Source organism: Podarcis cretensis, assembly GCF_951804945.1.
Source record: "Podarcis cretensis genome assembly, chromosome: 2".
In the NCBI taxonomy this organism is placed as follows: Eukaryota; Metazoa; Chordata; class Lepidosauria; order Squamata; family Lacertidae; genus Podarcis; species Podarcis cretensis.
The window spans coordinates 12,709,598-12,730,706 of NC_137171.1; the positions used below are offsets into that span (position 1 = coordinate 12,709,598).

At 47.2% G+C, this 21,109-nt stretch overlaps 2 protein-coding genes across 4 annotated transcripts in view; both read right to left on the minus strand.

Moving 5' to 3' along the window:
- Positions 1–576: 576 nt before the first annotated feature.
- Positions 577–13,240, minus strand: MYG1 (MYG1 exonuclease). The gene is made up of 7 exons (XM_079966840.1): positions 13,042–13,240; positions 10,714–10,826; positions 8,372–8,531; positions 7,293–7,442; positions 5,002–5,124; positions 3,691–3,872; positions 577–890 (listed from the first exon to the last, which is right to left on the minus strand). The coding sequence occupies exons 1-7, from the start codon at positions 13,201–13,203 to the stop codon at positions 704–706; spliced, it is 1,077 nt and encodes a 358-aa protein (XP_079822966.1). The 5' UTR covers positions 13,204–13,240; the 3' UTR covers positions 577–703.
- A 2,824-nt stretch (positions 13,241–16,064) lies between these two features.
- The window catches only part of VDR (vitamin D receptor), an 84,800-nt gene continuing 79,755 nt past the window's right edge, over positions 16,065–21,109 (minus strand). For all 3 annotated transcript variants that reach the window (XM_079966799.1, XM_079966800.1, XM_079966801.1), the window contains one exon: positions 16,065–20,158. In XM_079966799.1, the coding sequence (XP_079822925.1) occupies positions 19,899–20,158 (260 nt within the window). In that variant the 3' untranslated portion in view covers positions 16,065–19,898. The remainder of the gene's footprint in view (positions 20,159–21,109) is intronic.

Sequence of the window (21,109 nt, forward strand, 5' to 3'; positions counted from 1 at the left end):
ACTGTGGGGGCAGCGGCTTACGTAGATGTCTCTCCCCCCCCCCCTTACGAAGCAGTTGGGAAAGGAGGCTGCCCACACCCTTTTGTAATCCTGTCTCATTTCCTTCTCTTTAAGAAGTGACCACCATTTTGTCTTGGGTCATACCCCACCACACATCCTGCAGTCGTCTTGCGACTGGCACCCAATAATAACGCTTGCTTCCCCAAAATTCCAAATGCGCCACCCCCAAGTTGGTGACCCTAATATAATAATAATAATAATAATAATAATAATAATAATAATAATAATAATGTGGTACCTTGGGTTAAGAACTTAATTCGTTCTGGAGCATCACTTTAGTTAATGGGGCCTCCTGCCGCCGCCGGAGCACGATTTCTGCTCTCATCCTGAAGCAAAGTTCTTAACCTGAGGTACTATTTCTGGGTTAGCGGAGTCTGTAACCTGAAGCGTACGTAACCTGAAGCGTATGTAACCAGAGGTACCACTGTAGTAGTAGCAGTAACAACAACAACAACAACAACAACAACAACGTTATTATTTATATCCTGCCCACCTGGCTGGGTTTCCCCCAGCCCCTTTGCTTCTACCAAAAATTTCCCTCACAAAAGATACAAAAAAGCTGCTTTTTTAAAAAATCAAAGTTTATGGCAAGCCCACAACCTGTCCCTGTCCCCCCGAGTCCAACTGTGTGGGGCTTTGCGCCTCATGAGCTGCATGCGCCGGATTCGACCTGCCGCACCAAGGTCTTCCGCGCCATTTCTAGCGCCCCCTCCTTGGTGTGGTTCCCCCCGATGAAGCCGCTGGAGTGCACAAAGATGCAGCCGGGGATGCCGCTGGCCTGAGAGAGCTCCTCATCGCGTAAGCCACACCATTCGGCCAGAAGCGACAACCTGATGGGAGGGAGAGCGAGAGAGCCAAGAGTGACTGAAAGAATAATAATAATAATAATAAATTTTATTTATAACCCGCCCTCCCCAGCCGAAGCCGGGCTCAGAGCGGCTAACAACAGTAAAATAATGCCACATTCTAAAATCAATTCATTATAAAATCAGTTCAAATCAAATTAATGGCAACCATTGGGCTAGAGTTCTGTGAGGATTACCAAAGGTGAGGGTCAGGCTGTGCCTTGGCCAAAGGACTGGTGGAACAGCTCTGTCTTGCAGGCCCTGTGGAAAGATGTCAAGTCCTGCAGGGCCCTAGTCTCTTGTGACAGAGCGTTCCACCAGATCGGGCCACAGCCGAAAAAGCCCTGGCTCTGGTTGAGGCCAACCTAACCTCCCTGTGGCCCGGGACCTCCAAGATGTTTTTGTTTGAAGACCGTAAGGTCCTCCATGGGACATACCAGGAGAGGCAGTCCCGTAGGTAGGAGGGTCCTAGGCCGTATAGGGCTTTAAAGGTTAAAACCAGAACCTTAAACCTGACCCTATATTCCACCAGGAGCCAGTGCAGCTGGTATAGCACTGGGTGAATGTGATCCCGCAGCGAGGACCCCGTAAGGAGTCTCGCTGCGGCATTCTGCACCCGCTGGAGTTTCTGGGTCAGTCTCAAGGGCAGCCCCACGTAGAGCGAGTTACAATAATCCAGTCTGGAGGTGACCGTCGCATGGATCACAGTGGCTAGGTCAGGGAGAGAGAGGTAAGGAGCCAACTGCTTAGCTTGGCGGAGATGAAAAAATGCTGCCTTTGTTATAGCTGCAATCTGTGCCTCCATGGAGAGGGAGGTGTCGAAGATTATACCCAAACTCTTAACGGATGGTGCTGGCACTAATTGCGCCCCCGCAAGAGATGGGAGTTGCCCCCCCCCCAATCCCATATCGTCCCGACCCAGCCAAAGGACCCAAAGAAAACCCAAAAGCTTTGAATCTAATATTATTTATCATGTTTATAACCAACGTTTCCTCAGAGGAGCTCCAGGTGGCGTACAGAGTTCTTCTCCCAATTTTATCCCCCACAACACCCCTGTGAGGTAGGTCCGCCTGAGAGGCTGTGACTGGCTCAAGGTCACCCAGCGAGCTTCGTGGCCGAGTAGGATTTTGAATCCTGGTCTCCCAGGTCATAGACCAAAACTCTGACCACTATGCGCCACTAGCTCTAGGAAGGGTATCCGAAGAAAATGGGAGGGATGATAGCCAACAAGAGGAGGAAGAGGGCAATGGCAGATGAAGTCGATGGGACTATGCTGAAATGGCTAAAATGATTGAAAGATGCGGGTGGAAATGATTAAATTAGGACCCACCAAAGGGGAGGACGGAAGTCCAGGAGATTCCTTGGAATCTTGTTTTTATGATTTATGTTTGATATACAGTGGTACCTCGGGTTAAGTACTTGGTTCGTTCTGGAGGTCTGTTCTTAACCTGAAGCAGCACTTTAGCTAATGGGGCCTCCCGCTGCCGCCGCTGCACGATTTCTGTTCTCATCCTGAAGCAAAGGTCTTAACCCAAAGTACTATTTCTGGGTTAGCGGAGTCTGTAACCTGAAGTGTCTGTAACCTGAAGCACCTGTAACCCGAGGTACCACTGTGTATCAGTAAAATTTCAATTTCAAAAACCAATAAATTTGTGGCGGAAGAGGAAAAGGGATCTGCTTTGATTTTTAAAAAATTGTCTTCACTGACAATGAAAGGCTTTCTGGGGGGAAATCTTTCCCAGTTTTACCTGGATATGACAGGGATTGAACTTGGCAGCACTTTCATGCAAGACACATGTGCTGCCAGAAAGCCAGAGCCCTTGCCCAAGATACTTCATAAAAACTGAACACAGACAGGAAGCCTATCAGGAGGGTAGCTGCATTACGTTTGCTACAGCTAAAACACCAGTTTTTGAAAAGATGACAACTCATTGTAATGCCCGCTTACAAGGGCTATAGCTCACTTCCTCAGATGCCCACTTAGGTGATCACTTCACTACTTGAAGAAGTTGGTTGCAGCCTTATGCCGTATTCATTAGCCCGAGGGAGTGGACTCTCGCCCATAAATTTATGCCACAATGAATTTGATAAGTCTCTAAGGTGCCACAGAACACTCTCCTGATCTGGCTGCAACAGATTGATAGCAGGGGTAGCCAGCGTGAACTACATTTCCATCATTCTTGAGCATTGGCCATGCTGGCTGAGGATTATGGGAACTGTAGTTCAAAACATCTGGAGGCTGCCTCATTGATCACCTTTTTAAGGGATAGAATTATTAAAGGTAAAGTTAAAGGGACCCCTGACCATTAGGTCCAGTCATGACCGACTCTGGGGTTGCGGCGCTCATCTCGCTTTACTGGCCGAGGGAACCGGCGTACAGCTTCCGGGTCATGTGGCCAGCATGGCGAACCAGAGCAGCGCACAGAAACACCGTTTACCTTTCACTGGAGTGGTACCTATTTATCTACTTGCATTTTGATGTGCTTTCGAACTGCTAGGTTGGCAGGAGCAGGGACTGAGCAACGGGAGCTCACCCCATCGCGGGGATTAGAACCGCTGACCTTCCAATAGGCAAGCCCTAGGCTCTGTGGTTTAACCCACAGCGCCACCCACGTCCCTATAATTATTAATCGGGTGTAAATAAAAATGTAAGTCTAGGGTGCAAGGGTGAGAGATGGTGTCCTGAATTTGGGGGCCCCCCAGAGCTATGGGATTTCAAAATGCTCTCCCCATCCCACAATACAGGACACAAGTGGGGAGGGGGAATTTCGGAGCCCTTGCTCACCTGTTCTGGAAGGTGTGCAGCCCAGCAGGAACACACTGGACCCGCCACTGGCCTCCCAGATCCGTGTACAGGACAAATTTGAGAGGCTTCTTGACGCCCAGCTCTTGCTCTAGGTTGAAAAGGTGCTCCTTCCATGGGCAGCCACCCTGGGCCAACACCAGAATCTCACCGCTAGGGTCAACCTGCCAAGGAAGGAGATGCATGTCATTCATAGTCACCAACTGCACCACCTGAACGAGAGACATAGGAAGAAGAAGGTGAGAGATGTCCGCCAGGTAAGACTGTTCCAGATTCTTGTGCAAAACCTAGGGGCTACATCAGGCTGCTGGAGGTATTAACCTCTCCTCTTTCTATATTTCTTTCTCCTCTTTCTATATTACGTGCTCTCTCTGCTTACGGCTCCACAACTGGAGGGGGTGCAAAGTGAGCTTCTGCCAGGGTGGAAAGCAAGAGACACAGCTGTCCATGGAGGAACAGGTCAATTCTGTGTCCAGGGCGGCTGTCTACCAGCTCCACCTGGTACCCAGGCTGAGACTCGCAGACTGTCTCGCCAGAGTGGTGCATGCTCTGGTTATCTCTCGCTTGGACTACTGCAATGTGCTCTGTGTGGGGCTACCTTTGAAGGTGACCCGGAAACTACAACTAATCCAGAATGTGGCAGCTCGACCGGTGACTGGGAGTGGCCGCTGAGACCATATAACACCGGTCTTGAAAGACCTACACTGGCTCACAGTAGGTTTCCGAGCACAATTCAAAGTGTTGGTGCTGACCTTTAAAGCCCGAAATGGCCTTGGTCCAGTATACCTGAAGGAGCGTCTCCACCCCCATCATCCCGCCCACACAAAACAGATGCTCAGCCACTTAGCTATGGCCCTTCCTCTTCATGCAAACAGCAAGATAGTTACATGTGCACACATCATGAAATTGCAATTGCAATGTACACCCTTCTCCTCCTTGGGGAGCCACCTCATGAGAGATTTCATCTCATGGGAAAACAGGCACTTGTGAGAACAGGAGCTGGAAGCACATTCAGAGGTGTGTTCAGAGTACAGTGGTACCTCGGGTTAAGTACTTAATTCATTCTGGAGGTCTGTTCTTAACCTGAAACTGTTCTTAACCTGAAGCACCACTTTAGATAATGGTGCCTCCTGCTGCTGCCGCACCGCCGGAGGACGATTTCTGTTCTTATCCTGAAGCAAAGTACTTAACCCGAGGTAATATTTCTGGGTTAGTAACCTGAAGCGTCTATAACCTGAAGCGTATGTAACCCGAGGTACCACTGTACTTTAGCCCTCCTCGTGGCAGTGGTACCTCAAAGCGCTGCTGGATGGCCTTCTCCACAAGGGTGCGCGCAGGAATCCAGGCACGGTAATAGTAATCGAGGCGGTCCAAGAATTCGTTGCCTACCAGCTCCATGGCCTTCTGGAAACCAGGCTGGGAAACAAAGCACAGGGTCGGCAAATTATCTACTCCGAAGCCATGTGGAATCGCTCCCTCAGGTTGTGCAGCCCGCCCCACACATGCCCTAGCTACTGGCTGGCTTGTTTGGAGAGTGCAAAGTGGCAGCCCTGGACAACCTCTCTCAACACCGTTTGAGATAAGCCAACGGCTCGGGTTTTTAATCTTTGCTGCTGCCTCTTTGCTCTTTATCAGCTGAGATTTGCTCCAGCGGGCAGGAGAGACACGTCCTAGCCAGTGATGGTCAGGCAAAGGCAGACACCAGGCCACAGACGCCACAAGGAGCCTGGCCCTCAAAGGAGAGAGATTAGGGCGCTGAGCTGCGGTGCCAGGCTCCTGAGTCCTTGAACCTGAGTTGGCAGCAATGGGTGGAAAAAGCCTTTGGGAAGTTGGAACGGATGTCCCAGTACAAATTGCCAGTCGCTTTGAGACGTTGCAAAGCTTGACCAGTCTGGGGTACGCACTCGCACAACACCTTGAGGCCCTCTGCTCACAACTGCTTCATGCAGATTAGAAGAGGCACCGGTGCCAATCTAAACTGTTCTCCATAGATCTCCAGAATTAACTGCCAAGGTCGCACTCTGGTTCTTAAGGATGCAGCGCCATCATTCAGAAGTCACCCAACCAGCTCCTCGTTTAGTGAAAGGCACAAGTTAACAAATGTGTCTTATTACCGTATTTTTCGCTCCATAGGACGCATTTTTTCCTCCTAAAAAGTAAGGGGAAATGTCTGTGCGTCTTATGGAGCGAATGCCTACGGATGGCGGAGGGATCTGCTGCAGTCGCGAGCAGAGGATCGATGGTTCCCCTTCCTTCCCTCCTCTGTCGCTCGCTTTGAAGTAGCCAAGCGGGAGAGGAGCCGCTTACATGAGTGTAAGCGGCTCCTGTCCAGTTGGTTTAAAGCGAGCATGCTCTCTTTCCCTCCTTCGCTCCCCGCTCAGCTGGCTGAATAACAGCAAAGCTTTTCAGCTCGCTGAGCCGGGGAGGAGGGAAAGAAGGAGAGCCCGCTTGCTTTAAAGGTGCAAAGCAGGAGAGGAGAGGAGCCATTTACATGGGTGTATAAGCGGCTCCTGTCCAGTTGGCTCCTTTAAAGCAACCGTGCCCTCTTTCATAGAATCCTAGAATCCTAGAGTTGGAAGAGACCACAGGGGCCATCGAGTCCAACCCCCTGCCAAGCAGGAAACACCATCAGAGCACTCCTGACATATGGTTGTCAAGCCTCTGCTTAAAGACCTCTAAAGAAGGAGACTCCACCACACTCCTTGGCAGCAAATTCCACTGTCGAACAGCTCTTACTGTCAGGAAGTTCTTCCTAATGTTTAGGTGGAATCTTCTTTCTTGTAGTTTGGAACCATTGCTCCGTGTCCACTTCTCTGGAGCAGCAGAAAACAACCTTTCTCCCTCCTCTATGTGACATCCTTTTATATATTTGAACATGGCTATCATATCATATCATAGCTATCATATCATATCATGGCTTTCCCTCTCTCCCTCCCTAGCTCAGCGAGCTGAAAAGCTCCTCCACACACCCCACACATGCTCCTTGTCCCGTCAGTGTTTTTCCTTCCCTCCCCATAAACCCCTCTCCTGCGTTGTTAGCCGCCTCCTTCTCCATTCCCCCCAGTCACGCTCCTTGTCCCTTCAGTGTTTTTCCTTCCCTCTCCACTTAAAACATGGTTACAAAGCACGGATCCACATGGATCCTCAGGATTTTTGCATTGGGTCACCCCAAGTTCACCATCAGATCACATAGCATGTCCATGGCTACAGCCTGCACCAAAAGAATCACGCACCCACTGTTTTGTGCGGGCTGCAATGGCGCAAAAACGTGGTTACAAAGCATGGATCCACATGGATTCTCAGGATTTTTGCAATGGGCTACCCCAAACTTACCGTCAGATCACATGTCTGTGGCCACAGCATGAACCACAAAAATTGTACATCCACCGTTTTGTTCAGAATATGTTTTTTTTTGTTTTCCTCCTCTAAAAACTAGGTGTATCTTTTTGTCAGGTGCGCCTTATGGAGCGAAAAATATGGTATTTTATGCCTAAATCTACTCGGAGGTCTATTTACTCCACTCCTTCGTTTTCCTAACTGGGACACAGAGAGCTGGAAAATACAAATACAATTCAGATCCCTACCTCGGTGTTTTGATCCTTGTCATTCCAGCGGGGGTTCAGGTAGGCAACCCTGGAGCTCACATTGGTGGTCATGGCATAGCGAGGTTCCCCATCCCATTGGGAGATGCCATTGTCTATGGCGTCAATCTCTTCCACAAAGTTCTCGTACAACTAGAGGGAGGGAGAGAAGTTCAGTTTAGTGACCTGCCCTGGAAAAGTAGGTTTTGTGGATGACAGAGAGGCTGAAACCCAGGTAAGATTCAGCCCCCATGCCTGCAAACTTTAGGGGCATGGCAGATACTTCCCAAGGTCACATGAGGCAGAAAGGGCATCAAGGGGAAGCCCCACAGATATATGCATATTGCAGCAGTGCTGGATCAGTACCACCCCCGCCACTACAACCAAGGTGGCTAACCTGTGGTCCTCCTGATGTTGTTTTTGGACTCCAGATCTCACTACCCCGGTCACTGTGGCCACAATCAGATAGCAATACCCAAGTTTAATAACAACATCCTACTGTGAAGAACTCATTTGGCGTTTTGTATTGGCTCCATTTGACGGCGCTCTAGAGCACACAGCCTCCAGTTAGATTGCATGTTCAAAACAGTGACTCATGTAGGAACAAAGGGGACCCGAGGCAGATGGTTCTTGCTCTTTCATTGTTTAAAAATAAATATTTTGGCCTCAAGAGCGAAATGCACCTCCTATCTTAATTCAGAAATGTGGGGTGCATTGTGCTTCTTACACCTTGGCCCAGAATAATTTGGAATACACCAAGGATCTTTTGCAGGACTCTCAAGCAGGGGTGGAGATGCCCAGCAATAATAATAATAATAATAATAATAATAATAATAATAATAATAATACTTTATTATTTATACCCCGCCCATCTGGCTGGGTTTCCCCAGCCACTCTGGGCGGCTCCCAATTGAACACAATACAGCATTAAACATAAAAAGACTTCGCTAATACCCAGTGGGCCACAGGTTCTGTATCTCTGCAAGAAAGAGCCAAGGGGTTGAGTTCGTTCATTTCCCCCATTGTTCCGGAGGCTTTTGATGTTGGGAAGGGATCTCACAGATATGCACACACGCAAGTACCTTGTCATAGAGCACACGCACGACAGGATCCTCCTCCTTGAGGCCCAGCTGGTTTGCCAAAATCTCAGAGCCAAAATGGGTGTAAACCAGCCCTGCACTGCTCAGTTTGGTCTGCCAAGGTTTATCAGGCTTCAGGCTGTGCATGGACTCCCCGAATGACCTGTGGGAACAAGGAGGGACTGGGGGAGTCAAAGAACAACCCGAAGGAGGGAGGAAAGCCTGGAACACTCCCCTTTCCAAGCAAATAATACCAACCACAAGGAGATGGAAATTTCCCAGGGCCCCAGACCCAAAACTAGGAGACCCTCCCTTTCATATACAAACTACTGCAATTAGTGTGTGTTATTAATGGGATGCGGGTGGCGCTGTGGGTTAAACCACAGAGCCTAGGACTTGCCAATCAGAAGGTTGGCGGTTCAAATCCCTGCGACGGGGTGAGCTCCCATTGCTCGGTCCCTGCTCCTGCCAACCTAGCAGTTCGAAAGCATGTCAAAGTGCAAGTAGATAAATAGATACCGCTCTGGCAGGAAGATAAACGGCGTTTCCGTCCGCTGCTCTGGTTCGCCAGAAGCGGCTTAGTCCTGCTGGCCACATGACCCAGAAACTGTACGTCACCTCCCTTGGCCAATAAAGCGAGAGGAGCACCACAACCCCAGAGTCGCCCACGACTGGACCTAATGGTCAGGGGTCCCTTTACCTTTACCTATTAATGGGCAACTCTTGGAAACAGCAGTGCAACTGGTATATTGTAAGGAGGGAAGTGCATTATATATCTGGAACAAGCTGTTGAAGGAAATGTGGAATGTGAAAGGGAATTAGGGGCACTTAAATATGCATGTCAGTTTGCACAACTTTTTCAAGTTACCAAGGTTTTCTCCACTACAGAACTCTCCTTAGTTAGGGCTGAACCTGTTACAACAAAGATGGGGAGATGTTGTCGGACTACAACTCCCATCATCCTTGACCACTGATGGTGCTGGCTGGAGCTGATGGAGCCTAACATTTGGAGGGCCACAGGCTCTCTGTCCTGATGTGGATCTTCCTGTCTCTTTGCTCCTGCGCTTATTTTCTTTCATCTTTTCAGTTCTGCATAGACTGCACAGCAGTTGAGAAGGTGGTGGGCAGCACTAGATAGGATAGGACTAGATTTGAAAGGTCTGAAGGCTAAGGGTTTCTAGGAAATGATATACAATGAATTGAAAAAGATGTTGAAATTGACCATTCCCCCAAAACCTAAAGCCTTTTGGTTGGGGATAATTGGGGCGGAGATTCAAAAAACAACAACACCCCTGACTAACCTTTTTATGTATGCAACAACTGCAGCTAGAACTTTATACGCACATAAATGGAACGACAAAGAGACTCCCCACAATGGAAGAATTGTTTATAAAACTGATGGGCTACGTGGAAATGGCGAAACTGACTGCTAAAATAAGAGGACAAAATGATATCTTCATAAAAGAATGGAAGCCATTGGTGGATTACCGATCAAACTATCATTCTTCTATGAAATCATGTGCGGGATTTGAGATATGAGCAATGGAAGGATGTGGAGAATGGATTTGGGAGGCTTAGAAAATAAATACAGTCAAACCTCGGTTCCTGAACGCCTCCGTTTTGGCTCCCGAACACCGAAAACCTGGAAATAAGTGCTTTGGTTTTCGAACGATTTTCAGAAGCTGAACGTGCTACGTGGCTTCCGTTTTGAGTTTCCCTATTGTATCGTACTGAGGCTTCCGCTTTCAGTTTTTGGTTGTCAAACGTTTCGGAAGTCAAACAGTCTTCCGGAACGGATTACGTCTGGCAACCAAGGTTTGACTGTACAGATGTGTTTTAATGCAGCTCTTAAGGGGGAATGATAATAATTAATAACAACACCACCACCAGGGAAGGAGGGACAGGAAGTCAAGAAGAAAATGTATGACAAAAAAATGAGACACAGTCATACCTCTTGTTACTTTTGCTTCAGGTTAAATCTTTTCAGGTTGCGTCCTGCAGCGACCCGGAAGTAACAGAACGGGTTACTTCCAGGTTTCGCTGCTCGCACATGCGCAGACGCTCAAAATGATGTCACGCGCATGCGCAGAAGCGGCGAATCGCGACCCGCACATGCAGGTTGCGTTCTGCTCAGGTTGCGAACGAGGTTCCGGAACAGATCCTGTTCACAACCAGAGGTACCACTGTATATGTTTGGAGTTATGTAATAATATGGAAGATTTAATAAAAACATCATTTAAAAAAAGAGAGATTTGAAAGGTCCACTGCCAGGATAAGCTGTGGTAACCTTGCTATTCCAATAGCTGCCAGCACTGGGAGGAAAGGCTGAAAGAATTCAACAGTACCTCTGGTGATGGTCGTAGCGATGCTTCTCAGGGTCATACTCGCCTCCAACGTCCACAACCACATCGCACTCTGACAGCAGCTGAGCATCCCGTGTCCGGATGATCTCTGCATCCTGAGGGCACAGCAGGGCGACAACAAACAAAAGCCGTGAAACAAAAGGTACCTCTGTGCTATTCCAGGCTGCCCACTTTGCAGTTTCTGATCTCTAGCCCTTCACCATTCCTTGGTGCCTTCAGGTGAAAAAGATACACCAGGTAGGCAGGATGAACAGCTGTGACTGGGACCATTTGCTCCTATATGCAAGCTCTTGAGATCATCTTCATGAGGTGTGTGTTTCTGCATGTAAAGGTAAAGGTAAAGGGACCCCTGACCATTAGGTCCAGTCGTGGCCGACTCTGGGGTTGCGGCGCTCATCTCGCTTTATTGGCCAAGGGAGCCAGCGTACAGCTTCCGGGTCATGTGGCCAGCATGACTAAGCCACTTCTGGTGAACCAGAGCAGCACACAGAAACGCCGTTTACCTTCCCGCCGGAGCGGTACCTATTTATCTACTTGCACTTTGACGTGCTTTCGAACTGCTAGGTGGGCAGGAGCAGGGACCGCGCAACAGGAGCTCACCCCATTGCGGGGATTCAAACCGCCGACCTTCTGATCGGCAAGTCCTAGGCTCTGTGGTTTAACCCACAGCGCCACCCGCGTCCCTTTGCACGATGATGGCTTTAAAAAACGAACAGTGAACAGTTTCTAGCTCTCCCGACACTGAAGACAGTATTTAAAGTATCTCGGCAACACCTGGTGACATCTCAGAAAGCAAGGAGAGGGGTCCCCCCAACTTCTGTCCCCCGCCCTCTCCAAAGCTTGATAGGAGAAGCTGTATAAATTATGGAAACTGCAAAACTACTTGAAAATTTGCATAATCTATATAGGTTCGCTGGTGCAGAATTCTAATTAAGTGCAAAATAAACTAAGTCCTAATAAGATGGAACTCCTCGAATTGCCTTTCTGCAGGGAGTAAACCAACACCATTCCAGTCACACAATGCTCCTGCTTCCTGCCTTTATGCTATTAGGACTTAGTGTGGTTTGCAACAAATTAATTGCAACAAAAACGACAGTGGCACCTTGGTTTACGAACTTAATCCGTTCCGGAAGTCCGTTCTTAAACTGAAACCGTTCTTATACCGATGCGCGCTTTCCCTAATGAGGCCTCCCACTGCTGGTGTTCTTCCACTGTTATTAGACCGAGGTAAAGTTCGCAAACCAGGACACTACGCCCGGTTTTGCGGAGTCTGTAAACTGAATCGTTCGTAAACAGGACTGTTCTTAAACTGAGGTACCACTGTACAGGGTCTTGTGGCACCTTAAAGACAAACAAATTTTATTGTGGTGTAGCTTTAGTGTACTTCATCAGTTGCGTAGAACATGATCCTCAGTTGTCAGGTATATACAGACACGTGGATGTAAAGGGGAAAACTGCCTTGCCCTCCTGGCCTGGGCATTGCCATCTATTCTGCTCCTGGATCCGACCTGGGGGAAGTGTTGCGATGGTGATGGTGGAATTCTCTTTATACCCAGAACGGCCACTGACACCGCAGGAGTTGTAAGAACTACAATTTAATAACTTGTGCTTGCTTTTGCTGTCTTGACCAAAGGGAAGGATACAGTGGTACCTTGAGTTAACCACTTAATTCGTTCCAGAGGTCTGTTCTTAACCTGAAGCACCACTTGAACTAATGGGGCCTCCTGCTGCCGCCACGCCGCTGGAGCACGATTTCGGTTCTTATCCTGAAGCAAAGTTCTTAACCTGAAGCACTATTTCTGGGTTAGCAGAGTCTGTAACCTGAAGCGTATGTAACCTGAGCGTATGTAACCCGAGGTACCACTGTATAAAATACCGCAAACCAAACAAGCTACATTCCCTGCTATTTACCTCCAGGTTTTACACATGCGCAAGCAGAGATTTACGCCCACGTGCATTTATACCGGAACAGCTAAAGATCGTATCTCCACGCTGCTGTCCCAACCAGGACGGGACACCCCCCCCCGACCCCCCATTTATACATAAATGCACATTCATTCTAATTGCACGGATGGTGCAATTAGCAATTCAAATATTTGCGCAAGTGCATTGCCCGGGGGAGTTGCGTGGCGCGCAGCTTGCCGCATCCACGCAGTTGCTGGTGGTCCCAGGATCAGGCCCTGCAAGAGCCCAACACGGGGGTGGAACGTCACGTGTGTACTGAATCTCGGGTGTGGGAGGAAAAGGAGGCTAGCCGAAAAGGCTTCCGAATCGGAACCGGATTAAGGAGGTCGCAACACAGCTGCGTACCTGATAAGAGGGCAGCAGCCGCAGGAGGAAACACGCGAGCGCCTCGTCGCAGTGGAAGGTGCCGCCGTGGGTGCCGATGCGGGCCGGTCGGGGGCGCTTCGGGCCGGGCATGAGGCTGCGAGTCACGCCGGGGAGCCCAGCGAACACGTGGCGCATGCGCATAGCGACGGAAGGCCGGCCCGGGAAGGCGCTTTGCTGCCTGCCTTCCGCGCGCTCGCCCCACCCGCCTCTACCGTATTCCTGAGACTCCAAGCGCACTGCAATGTCCTTGCACCGTGTTTCCCAAACTTGGGTCTCCAGCTGTTTTTTGGACTACATCATCCCTAGCTAGCAAGATCAGGGATGATGGGACTTGTAGTCCAGAAATAAGGACTACAAGTTTGGGAAATACTGTCGGGGATGAAGGGGCGGGGGTTTTATAGAGGGGTGAAAAAGCGGGCAAATAGAAGGGGAAGAAATGGAGGCAGTGAGAGATTTGACTTTCTTGGGCTCCATGATCACTGCAGATGGTGACAGCAGTCACGAAATTAAAAGACGCCTGCTTCTTGGGAGAAAAGCAATGACAAACCTAGACAGCATCTTGAGAAGTAGAGACATCACCTTGCCAACAAAGGTCCATATAGTTAAAGCTATGGTTTTCCCAGTAGTGATGTATGGAAGTGAGAGCTGGACCAGAAAGAAGGCTGATCGCCGAAGAATTGATGCTTTTGAATTCTGGTGCTGGAGGAGACTCTTGAGAGTCCCATGGACTGCAAGAAGATCAAACCGATCCATTCTGAAGGAAATCAGCCCTGAATGCTCACTGGAAGGACAGATCCTGAAGCTGAGGCTCCAGTACTTTGGCCACCTCATGAGAAGAGAAGACCCCCTGGAAAAGACCCTGGCGTTGGGAAAGACGGAGGGTACAAGGAGAAGGGGACGACAGAGGACAAGATGGTTGGACGGTGTTCTCGAAGCTACCAGCATGAGTTTGACCAAACTGCAGGAGGCAGTGGAAGACAGGAGTGCCTGGCGTGCTCTGGTCCATGGGGTCACAAAGAGGCGGACATGACTAAACAACGAAAAAGCGGGCAGGGAGTTGGAGCCATCAGCCTCACAACGCTTCTTCATCATGTCTCGTAACATCTTGGGGCACGTTTCTCAAATGTTTAAAGCCCAAGCTACACGCGCATGTGCGCCACTGTGGTGGGTTGCGTGTCGTCTTGCACAGGACCTGGGTTCAAATGCTCCCTCAGCTGCGCATGCTCACTTTGGGCCCGTCACTGCTTCCCTCTCAGTCTATCCATAACAGTCAACCTTCCCTTTTTTGGAAGCAAATTCCCTTATTCCAGTGCCGTTTCCCGCTGCTATCCCGGATTGTTAGATATCCCGTAGACTGTCCCCGGGACAGGTGAGGCTGCTGATCCCTTATTTTCGAGGCTGCTAAGCCCTTATTTTCATATCTGAAAGTTGACAGCTATGAGTCTATCCTACCTCACAGGGTTGTTGTGACGCTCCTTAAGGGCGAAGGTTGTTGAGTTGTTTTAAAGCAGTAATTGTCCTACCCACCCGCCTTCCTGAACACAAATAGAAGCCATGTGTAAGTATATTTAGGAGACAAGCATTTTATTCTTTTTCTTCCACATTTTCTTACCCAATTTGAGAAACCTCCTTCCCCAAAAGGCAGTTTTCACCCCTCTAGATGAGCGAAAGAGTCTGCACACCAAACAAAGCGTTTCCTGCTCATGCAGTGTAACAGGAACTTCTGGCAACGCTTCTCCCCATTTTCTAATGTTTGGTACAAATGAGGATGGCAGACAGCAGTGATTTTGAATAACCTTGTGCTAAAGTGTGTGTGTGTGATTGTGCAGTTGAAAGCCTTCCCCAGGGTCATCTAGTCCAACTCCTTGCAATGCAGGATTATCAGCCCCCAGCCCCCCCCATTAGAATTCAGTGTTTAAAAGAAACTCCCCAAAGCATGTTGAAACACCTTCTTTGGGGACAGAAACTCTTCTTTGCTTTCATCTTCAGGCATGTTGCATCTTTGAAAATATCCTTGAAGTGCTCCTTTTCTGCGTCTGTTAGTTACTGAACTAAGGCAGGTTCCTAAATGAATTGTCGCTATACAGTGGTACCTCGGGTTACATACGCTTCAGGTTACACACTCCGCTAACCCAGAAATAGTGCTTCAGGTTAAGAACTTTGCTTCAGGATAAGAACAGAAATCGGCTCCAGCGACGCGGCGGCAGCAGGAGGCCTCATTAGCTAAAGTGGTGCTTCAGGTTAAGAACAGTTTCAGGTTAAGTACGGACCTCCGGAATGAATTAAGTACTTAACCCGAGGTACCACTATATAGTAGATAAGAACTACAGACTCCCATGGAGACACCACCACGACCGGTGCAAGAGTGGAGCAAAGCTCTGTGTACATTTGGATTTTCTTCTTTGAAGTGTGGGGTATATAACGGGGAATTGGTGCAGCCAGGAAATCTGCTTTTAAAAACCTGGCTATGTGCAGCTCAACTTCATCCCAGAGAGAATGAAGTAGCAATCCTATTCTACTTGTCTGGGAGAGTAAGCTCCACTAAACTCAATGGGATTTAATTCTGAGCAGACATGTATAATATGTAAGTAAAAACAAAAAATTTTTTCCTTCCAGTAGCACCTTAAAGACCAACTAAGTTAGTTCTTGGTATGAGCTTTCGTGTGCATGCACACTTCTTCAGATGCACACGAAAGCTCATACCAAGAACTAACTTAGTTGGTCTTTAAGGTGCTACTGGAAGGAAAAATTTTTTTGTTTTGACTATGGCAGACCAACACGGCTACCTATCTGTAACTGGTATCTGAAGAAGTGTGCATGCACACGAAAGCTCATACCAAGAACTAACTTAGTTGGTCTTTAAGGTGCTACTGGAAGGAAAAATTTTTTTTTTAGTTGGTCTTTAAGGTGCTACTGGAAGGAAAAATTTTTTTGTTTTGACTATGGCAGACCAACACGGCTACCTATCTGTAATATGTAAGTAAATCACTCAAGTAAAATGATTTTTTTCTCACAAAGCAGTACGTTTTTATTAATAAGGTAACAGCATTCTACACTTACAACTACGAAAACAGTATTCAATCATTCTTTGTCCTGTCAATAAAGCTCTGGAATAGGTTTTGGTTTTTTAAATATTAGATCTATTTATCCATTAGAAAAAAAGCCCAAAGATGTACAGAGGAATAAAAAGATAGCATTCGCCTCTAGGTCTTCATCATATTTACCACCACTATAATTAAAATATAGATTTGTCTCTTTAAATAATTCTACTGATTTTTTATAAAGTGCATTGCATGATTTAAATTACACAAGGCAACAAGAGATGATTTGTGTTTCACATTTGGAAAGAAGCTACTCCTCTCTTATTGTACAGGTTTGGCTTTCACATGCAGACTTGGCAAAAATAAACCCCAGCATCTCTGAAAAAAGAGCAGCTATGATTCAAATATCATTGTCCTTAAAATGTCTAAAATCCAATTTACATTTTACAATAGACCATCTTCAACCCATATTAAATAGCTATTTACACATTCAATTATACCACAAAACCTGGTGCAAATTGTTCAGCATAGGCATAGGTATCTAAACCACTCTCCCAAGCTACTGGGAAAAGACAGTGGCCTGGTTTGTTTTCCAATGATTGCAAACAGTCTTCTATCCTCATGGCTTAGGGCAGACAACCAAAAGACAACCCTCCGAAAACCTTCTTTTAAAAAAAAGAATAAGAGGAAAAACAGCAATAGATCTGTGCGAAAGATTCACAATAGAACTAAGAGCTGTCTTGACTTTAAAAAATAACCCAGGGCTAGCTCATCTACAAGCAGTTTAAAATAACACATGGGCTGGAGAAGGATGTTAGGTTCCACTCTTCTCCACATTGACAGAACAAGCATATTGTTACCTCCATCCCTTTAGGCTTGAGGGTTATTTCCTGAGACAGGATGGAAACTGTGATTCCTACAAATGTTATATGCCTTTTTGTTTCAGGCAAGTCCCACTCTCCCTCCATCCCTTAACCAAAGAAAGAATGGCAAGGAACTGCTAATTTCCCCCTTGCAAATAAGCCTAACAAGCAAAGCTACACACAGAAACCTCTCTCAGAATCGGCAGCGTGCCCTCTAACTTAGCACAGCTGCTTCTCACATTTTGGGGGGCCGGGCAGGCTTTGCAAAGTGCATCCACTCAATAATGTTCTCCTGGATAAGCAGCTGGGCATCTTTCAGCACAGCAGCGCATGCCAGGGAATTGCCACAACTCCCTGGCGCATGCCCACCGTGTGTGCGCAGATGCACATCTCCCTTTCAAACCTTATGGCACTCATGGCAACAGCATGAGGCCGAAACACTGCTAACCATGTAAGTGGCTGTATGCTTACATGCAAAGTCAGGTTGCAAATGCCACTACGGTATCCAAAAAACCCTAAAATATCTGTTTTGTTTAAAACGTTTGACAAGCCTTTCTGAAGGAACTGAATAAAGCGGCTGATATTTGCCCCTGCAACTCAAGTGGGCTTTGAAAATGAGTTTGGAAGGCTTGGATTACAAGCCTATCTATCTAAAGATACATGAAGCAAACGGGTACTTTCTTTTCGCCCCCACTGCCAGGCTGTAGAGGTCTGTGAAAAGGGAAATAGTTGTACTGCTGGGAGGTGAGGGGGGGGGGGACGGACACCACAGACTTACTCCATGTGGGTGGGCTGCCTTTGTGCCAACTCTCCAACGAGCATAGAAGGAAGTTAAAGACTTTGATGAATCCTACCAAATCCTAGTAATTAAGACTAATTTTAGAGTAAAAGAATCTAGCCGTAACTTTGGGAGGAACCGATTCATTGCTCTGGAGCAGACTCAAGGCACTTTGCACCATAATTACTTTCTACCCTACCCTATTACCCTACTGACACCTAGTGAGCAAGAGGGAGATTTCAATCCAAAAAAAAAGGAAGCTCCCTTCCTTTATTCCCATATGCAAAACCCTACCAGCACAACCCCAAAGGATTTGTTAAACTAAGGGGTTCAGTGTGACCTTCCTTTATTTACGGAACTGATTTCTCGTCATCTCACCAGACATTTTAAGTGACAATCTGTAGCTGTGTATACAGTGTGCAAATTGCAGCTATTGCAGGAATAAAAAAACCCACACAAATACAATAACACATTGGTGAATGTACACTATGTGTTTGAAGAGAGTAGTACGCTTGTACGTATTTGATGAATAGGCCACTATCAAGCGTCTAGGAGAGAACATCTATATTCATCTTTGCTCTCTCTCTGTTGTTGACAGTTAATTTTACATTTCTGTTTTGTGCAATTATTAGCTATGTATCCTCCAATCTTACTTTGGATTCTGTGGGACCAGTGAAGCTACAACTAAATATCCCAAGCACGTTCTCTGCAAAGAAATTATTTTAATATTGGTAATGAATTACTTCCCTTTTCAGCACACAGTTCACATGTGCTTTGTTTTTCCAGAGGTCATATACAGTAGTCCAGAAGTTGTCAAACTCACAAAATGTCACTTTCAGCCTCCCTGAGTGTTACTAAGGGCTGCTTATGGCTCCAGCATGGAGACATCTGAAAATCACCTCTGCAGAGTACTTCTCAATATGATGGCTGGAATATTTTAGGTGCTACTTTGCATGTGGCTTATCTTGATAAACGGGGCTTTCCCCTTGCCACTCCAAAGTAACCCAATGTGATCCTGAACAAACTCAAGCCTGCTGGCTAGATGAGAAGCCAGTTCTGTACTCCTCTTGGCAGCTGGCCATGCTTGAAACAGTGTAAGAACTAACGCTGCAAACAGGACATGAGTTGTTAGCAGGCTTATTTCTTGGGAAACAAGGCTGTGCTCCAGGCAGGGGCTTGGCTATTAGGAAGTCAACTCCCAGAGTGTCTACACCAGGTCACAGGCCAAATATAATTTTCCTCCCATTACAAATTTATTTAGAGACAACAATGTGCCAGGCACATTTATACACACTAAAAAAAAGTCAGAAAAATGACACAGGTTATTTATTCCTGTAAACTTGGCTGTGTACACCCCCTCCCCCATTTTACTCTGCAGCCAATGCACTCCCACCACTGGTTTCAGAAGAGGTGTACATACGATATTATCTCAATCCGTATCTCTCTTCCATCTCCCCTGCATTTTGATGCATTTTCCCCCAAATCACCTTTGATCCAAATTAAGGAAAAGAGCAACCTAGCTGCATTTTAAGCTGGTAATGTGTACACAGCCTGTGTTTTTCCTGTTTATTCTTAGGTTAATAAATACTTTTTCTAGTACTGAAGAGCTCTGAGGTTTGGCAGAAAATTATGAGAGGTGAGGGGAGTTGACATTTTGCACCAAGAATAACAGTTACTCTTCCCTGCATGTTACAGTCATTCTGAACCAAAAGCTCTCAGCGTGTTAAAAGAAAGAGTATCCCATGTCCAATCCATCACAAATCTTAAATTCCACCAGTTGTTATTCAACCATTCACCTTCCATTTAAGACATAGCACAGACGTTTCAGTTGCCGGCTTGAAAAGCTCAACATTGAAGAAAGCAACAAGCGGTTTCATCATGGCAAAGCAAGAAGTGAGAAAGCTCTTTAGTTTTGATAGGCAGGAGAGAAGGGGCCAGCTTGCGAATTGCTGCTCAGCAGCAATGCAAAATATGAGGCTGAAGATATACAAACAATGCAGTCCCTCTGGTAGTGTGGAAAGGAAAAAAAATCAAAACTCTTGCCGACAGAGTATACAAAACTTCAACTTGGGCCAAAGCTCTCAGTTTGCCACCAGCGGGAAGCTGGGCTGACTTCTCCCTTTACTTCAACACGTTTCGTTCCCAGTCACGGAGTCAGGAGATCTCATTGCCAAAGACTTCGAGGACCAGAGGAGTGAGCTGCATGCTGTGCTCCGGAAGAAAGGAGAGGCAGCGATATTGCTTGGAATGCTCCTCGTTCAGGCTCCGGAGGTCTGCAAGTTTCTGGATCATCTTGGGATAGAGCAAGCGGTTGCCTGGAGGAGGGTGTCGGCAGAGAATGTATGTCTGCAGGATAGCTGAAAGATGATCTTGGATGGACTCCACCAGAGCAGTGTCCTGAACGCCAGGGCGGTCTAGGAACAGAAAACATAAACACACCTCCAGTGACCAGGGTAGGCAAAAAGACAAAAACAACAAGAGTCTTCTGTTCCCTCTACTTGTGGTTAAGTTTGTTTTTCCCCCTCTTTTGTCTTCTGAATACTAGTTCCCAACAATCGGCCCATGCTGTCTGATGCTAGTTTCCTATTATGGGCATCCCCACAACTACTCTCAGAGCTACCAACTCGGCTCTTAAAAATCTACAAAACATTGCTGAATTTGCAGTTACACTCACACATCCTCTAAGACGTTTCATGCCATGTGCCAAAAGCAGAGGTGTGAAATGGAGTATTAAGATCTGAGGATTGTGAAATACCATGTTTCATTTCTGCTAAAATAAAGCAGTGGAAGATATCAGTCCAGGTCTCTTTTGCATGGGGAAAAAATGAGCATCAGGCCTTTAAGAGCAACAGTTCAGATCACTGAATATAGCTTAGGTTGTGTTTTATGCAATTATCAGAGCTGAGGCTCATGTTACTTTCTTACTGCCCCTGCTGCTTGTTCTTAAGTTATTGAAGAAAGCACCCATCTCCTTCCTTTTGCAGCTTTTATAGCAGGTGGGGAACCTTTCCCAGCTGCCATTTTTCTTCTGAGGAACCCATGACATTGGCAAACAGCAAAAAAGTGGGTGGAGCAATGGATGGGACTCTTACTTTTGTACAGCAGTTTACATTCCAGCCATGCAAAAGTCAGAAGTGACTCTCTCCATCCAAGCAAGCAAGTGGCACCATCCCTGGTTCAAGGAAACATTCCAGCCCAGGCAAAAATACTCAGAGAAGATGCGGAGCAGGGACAGGGCAGACAGAGAGGCCTCGATAACTGAATTTGGCCTCTGGAGGCTCCCCACCCCTGTTGTGTAGGCAGCAAAAGAAACCCCTTGCACCACTTGCTGGACTTTTTCTTGCCTTGTGCTTCTGGCAAGGAAA

Excerpts from the sequence above, each read along its gene's own strand:
- MYG1 (XM_079966840.1), bottom strand. The coding sequence starts at position 13,203 with ATGCGCATGCGCCACGTGTTCGCTGGGCTCCCCGGCGTGACTCGCAGC. Across the intron at positions 10,827-13,041 it reads GGCTGCTGCCCTCTTATCAG|GATGCAGAGATCATCCGGAC; the intron begins GTACGCAGCTGT and ends CTGTGCCCTCAG. Across the intron at positions 3,873-5,001 it reads CCATCCAGCAGCGCTTTGAG|GTTGACCCTAGCGGTGAGAT; the intron begins GTACCACTGCCA and ends CTTCCTTGGCAG.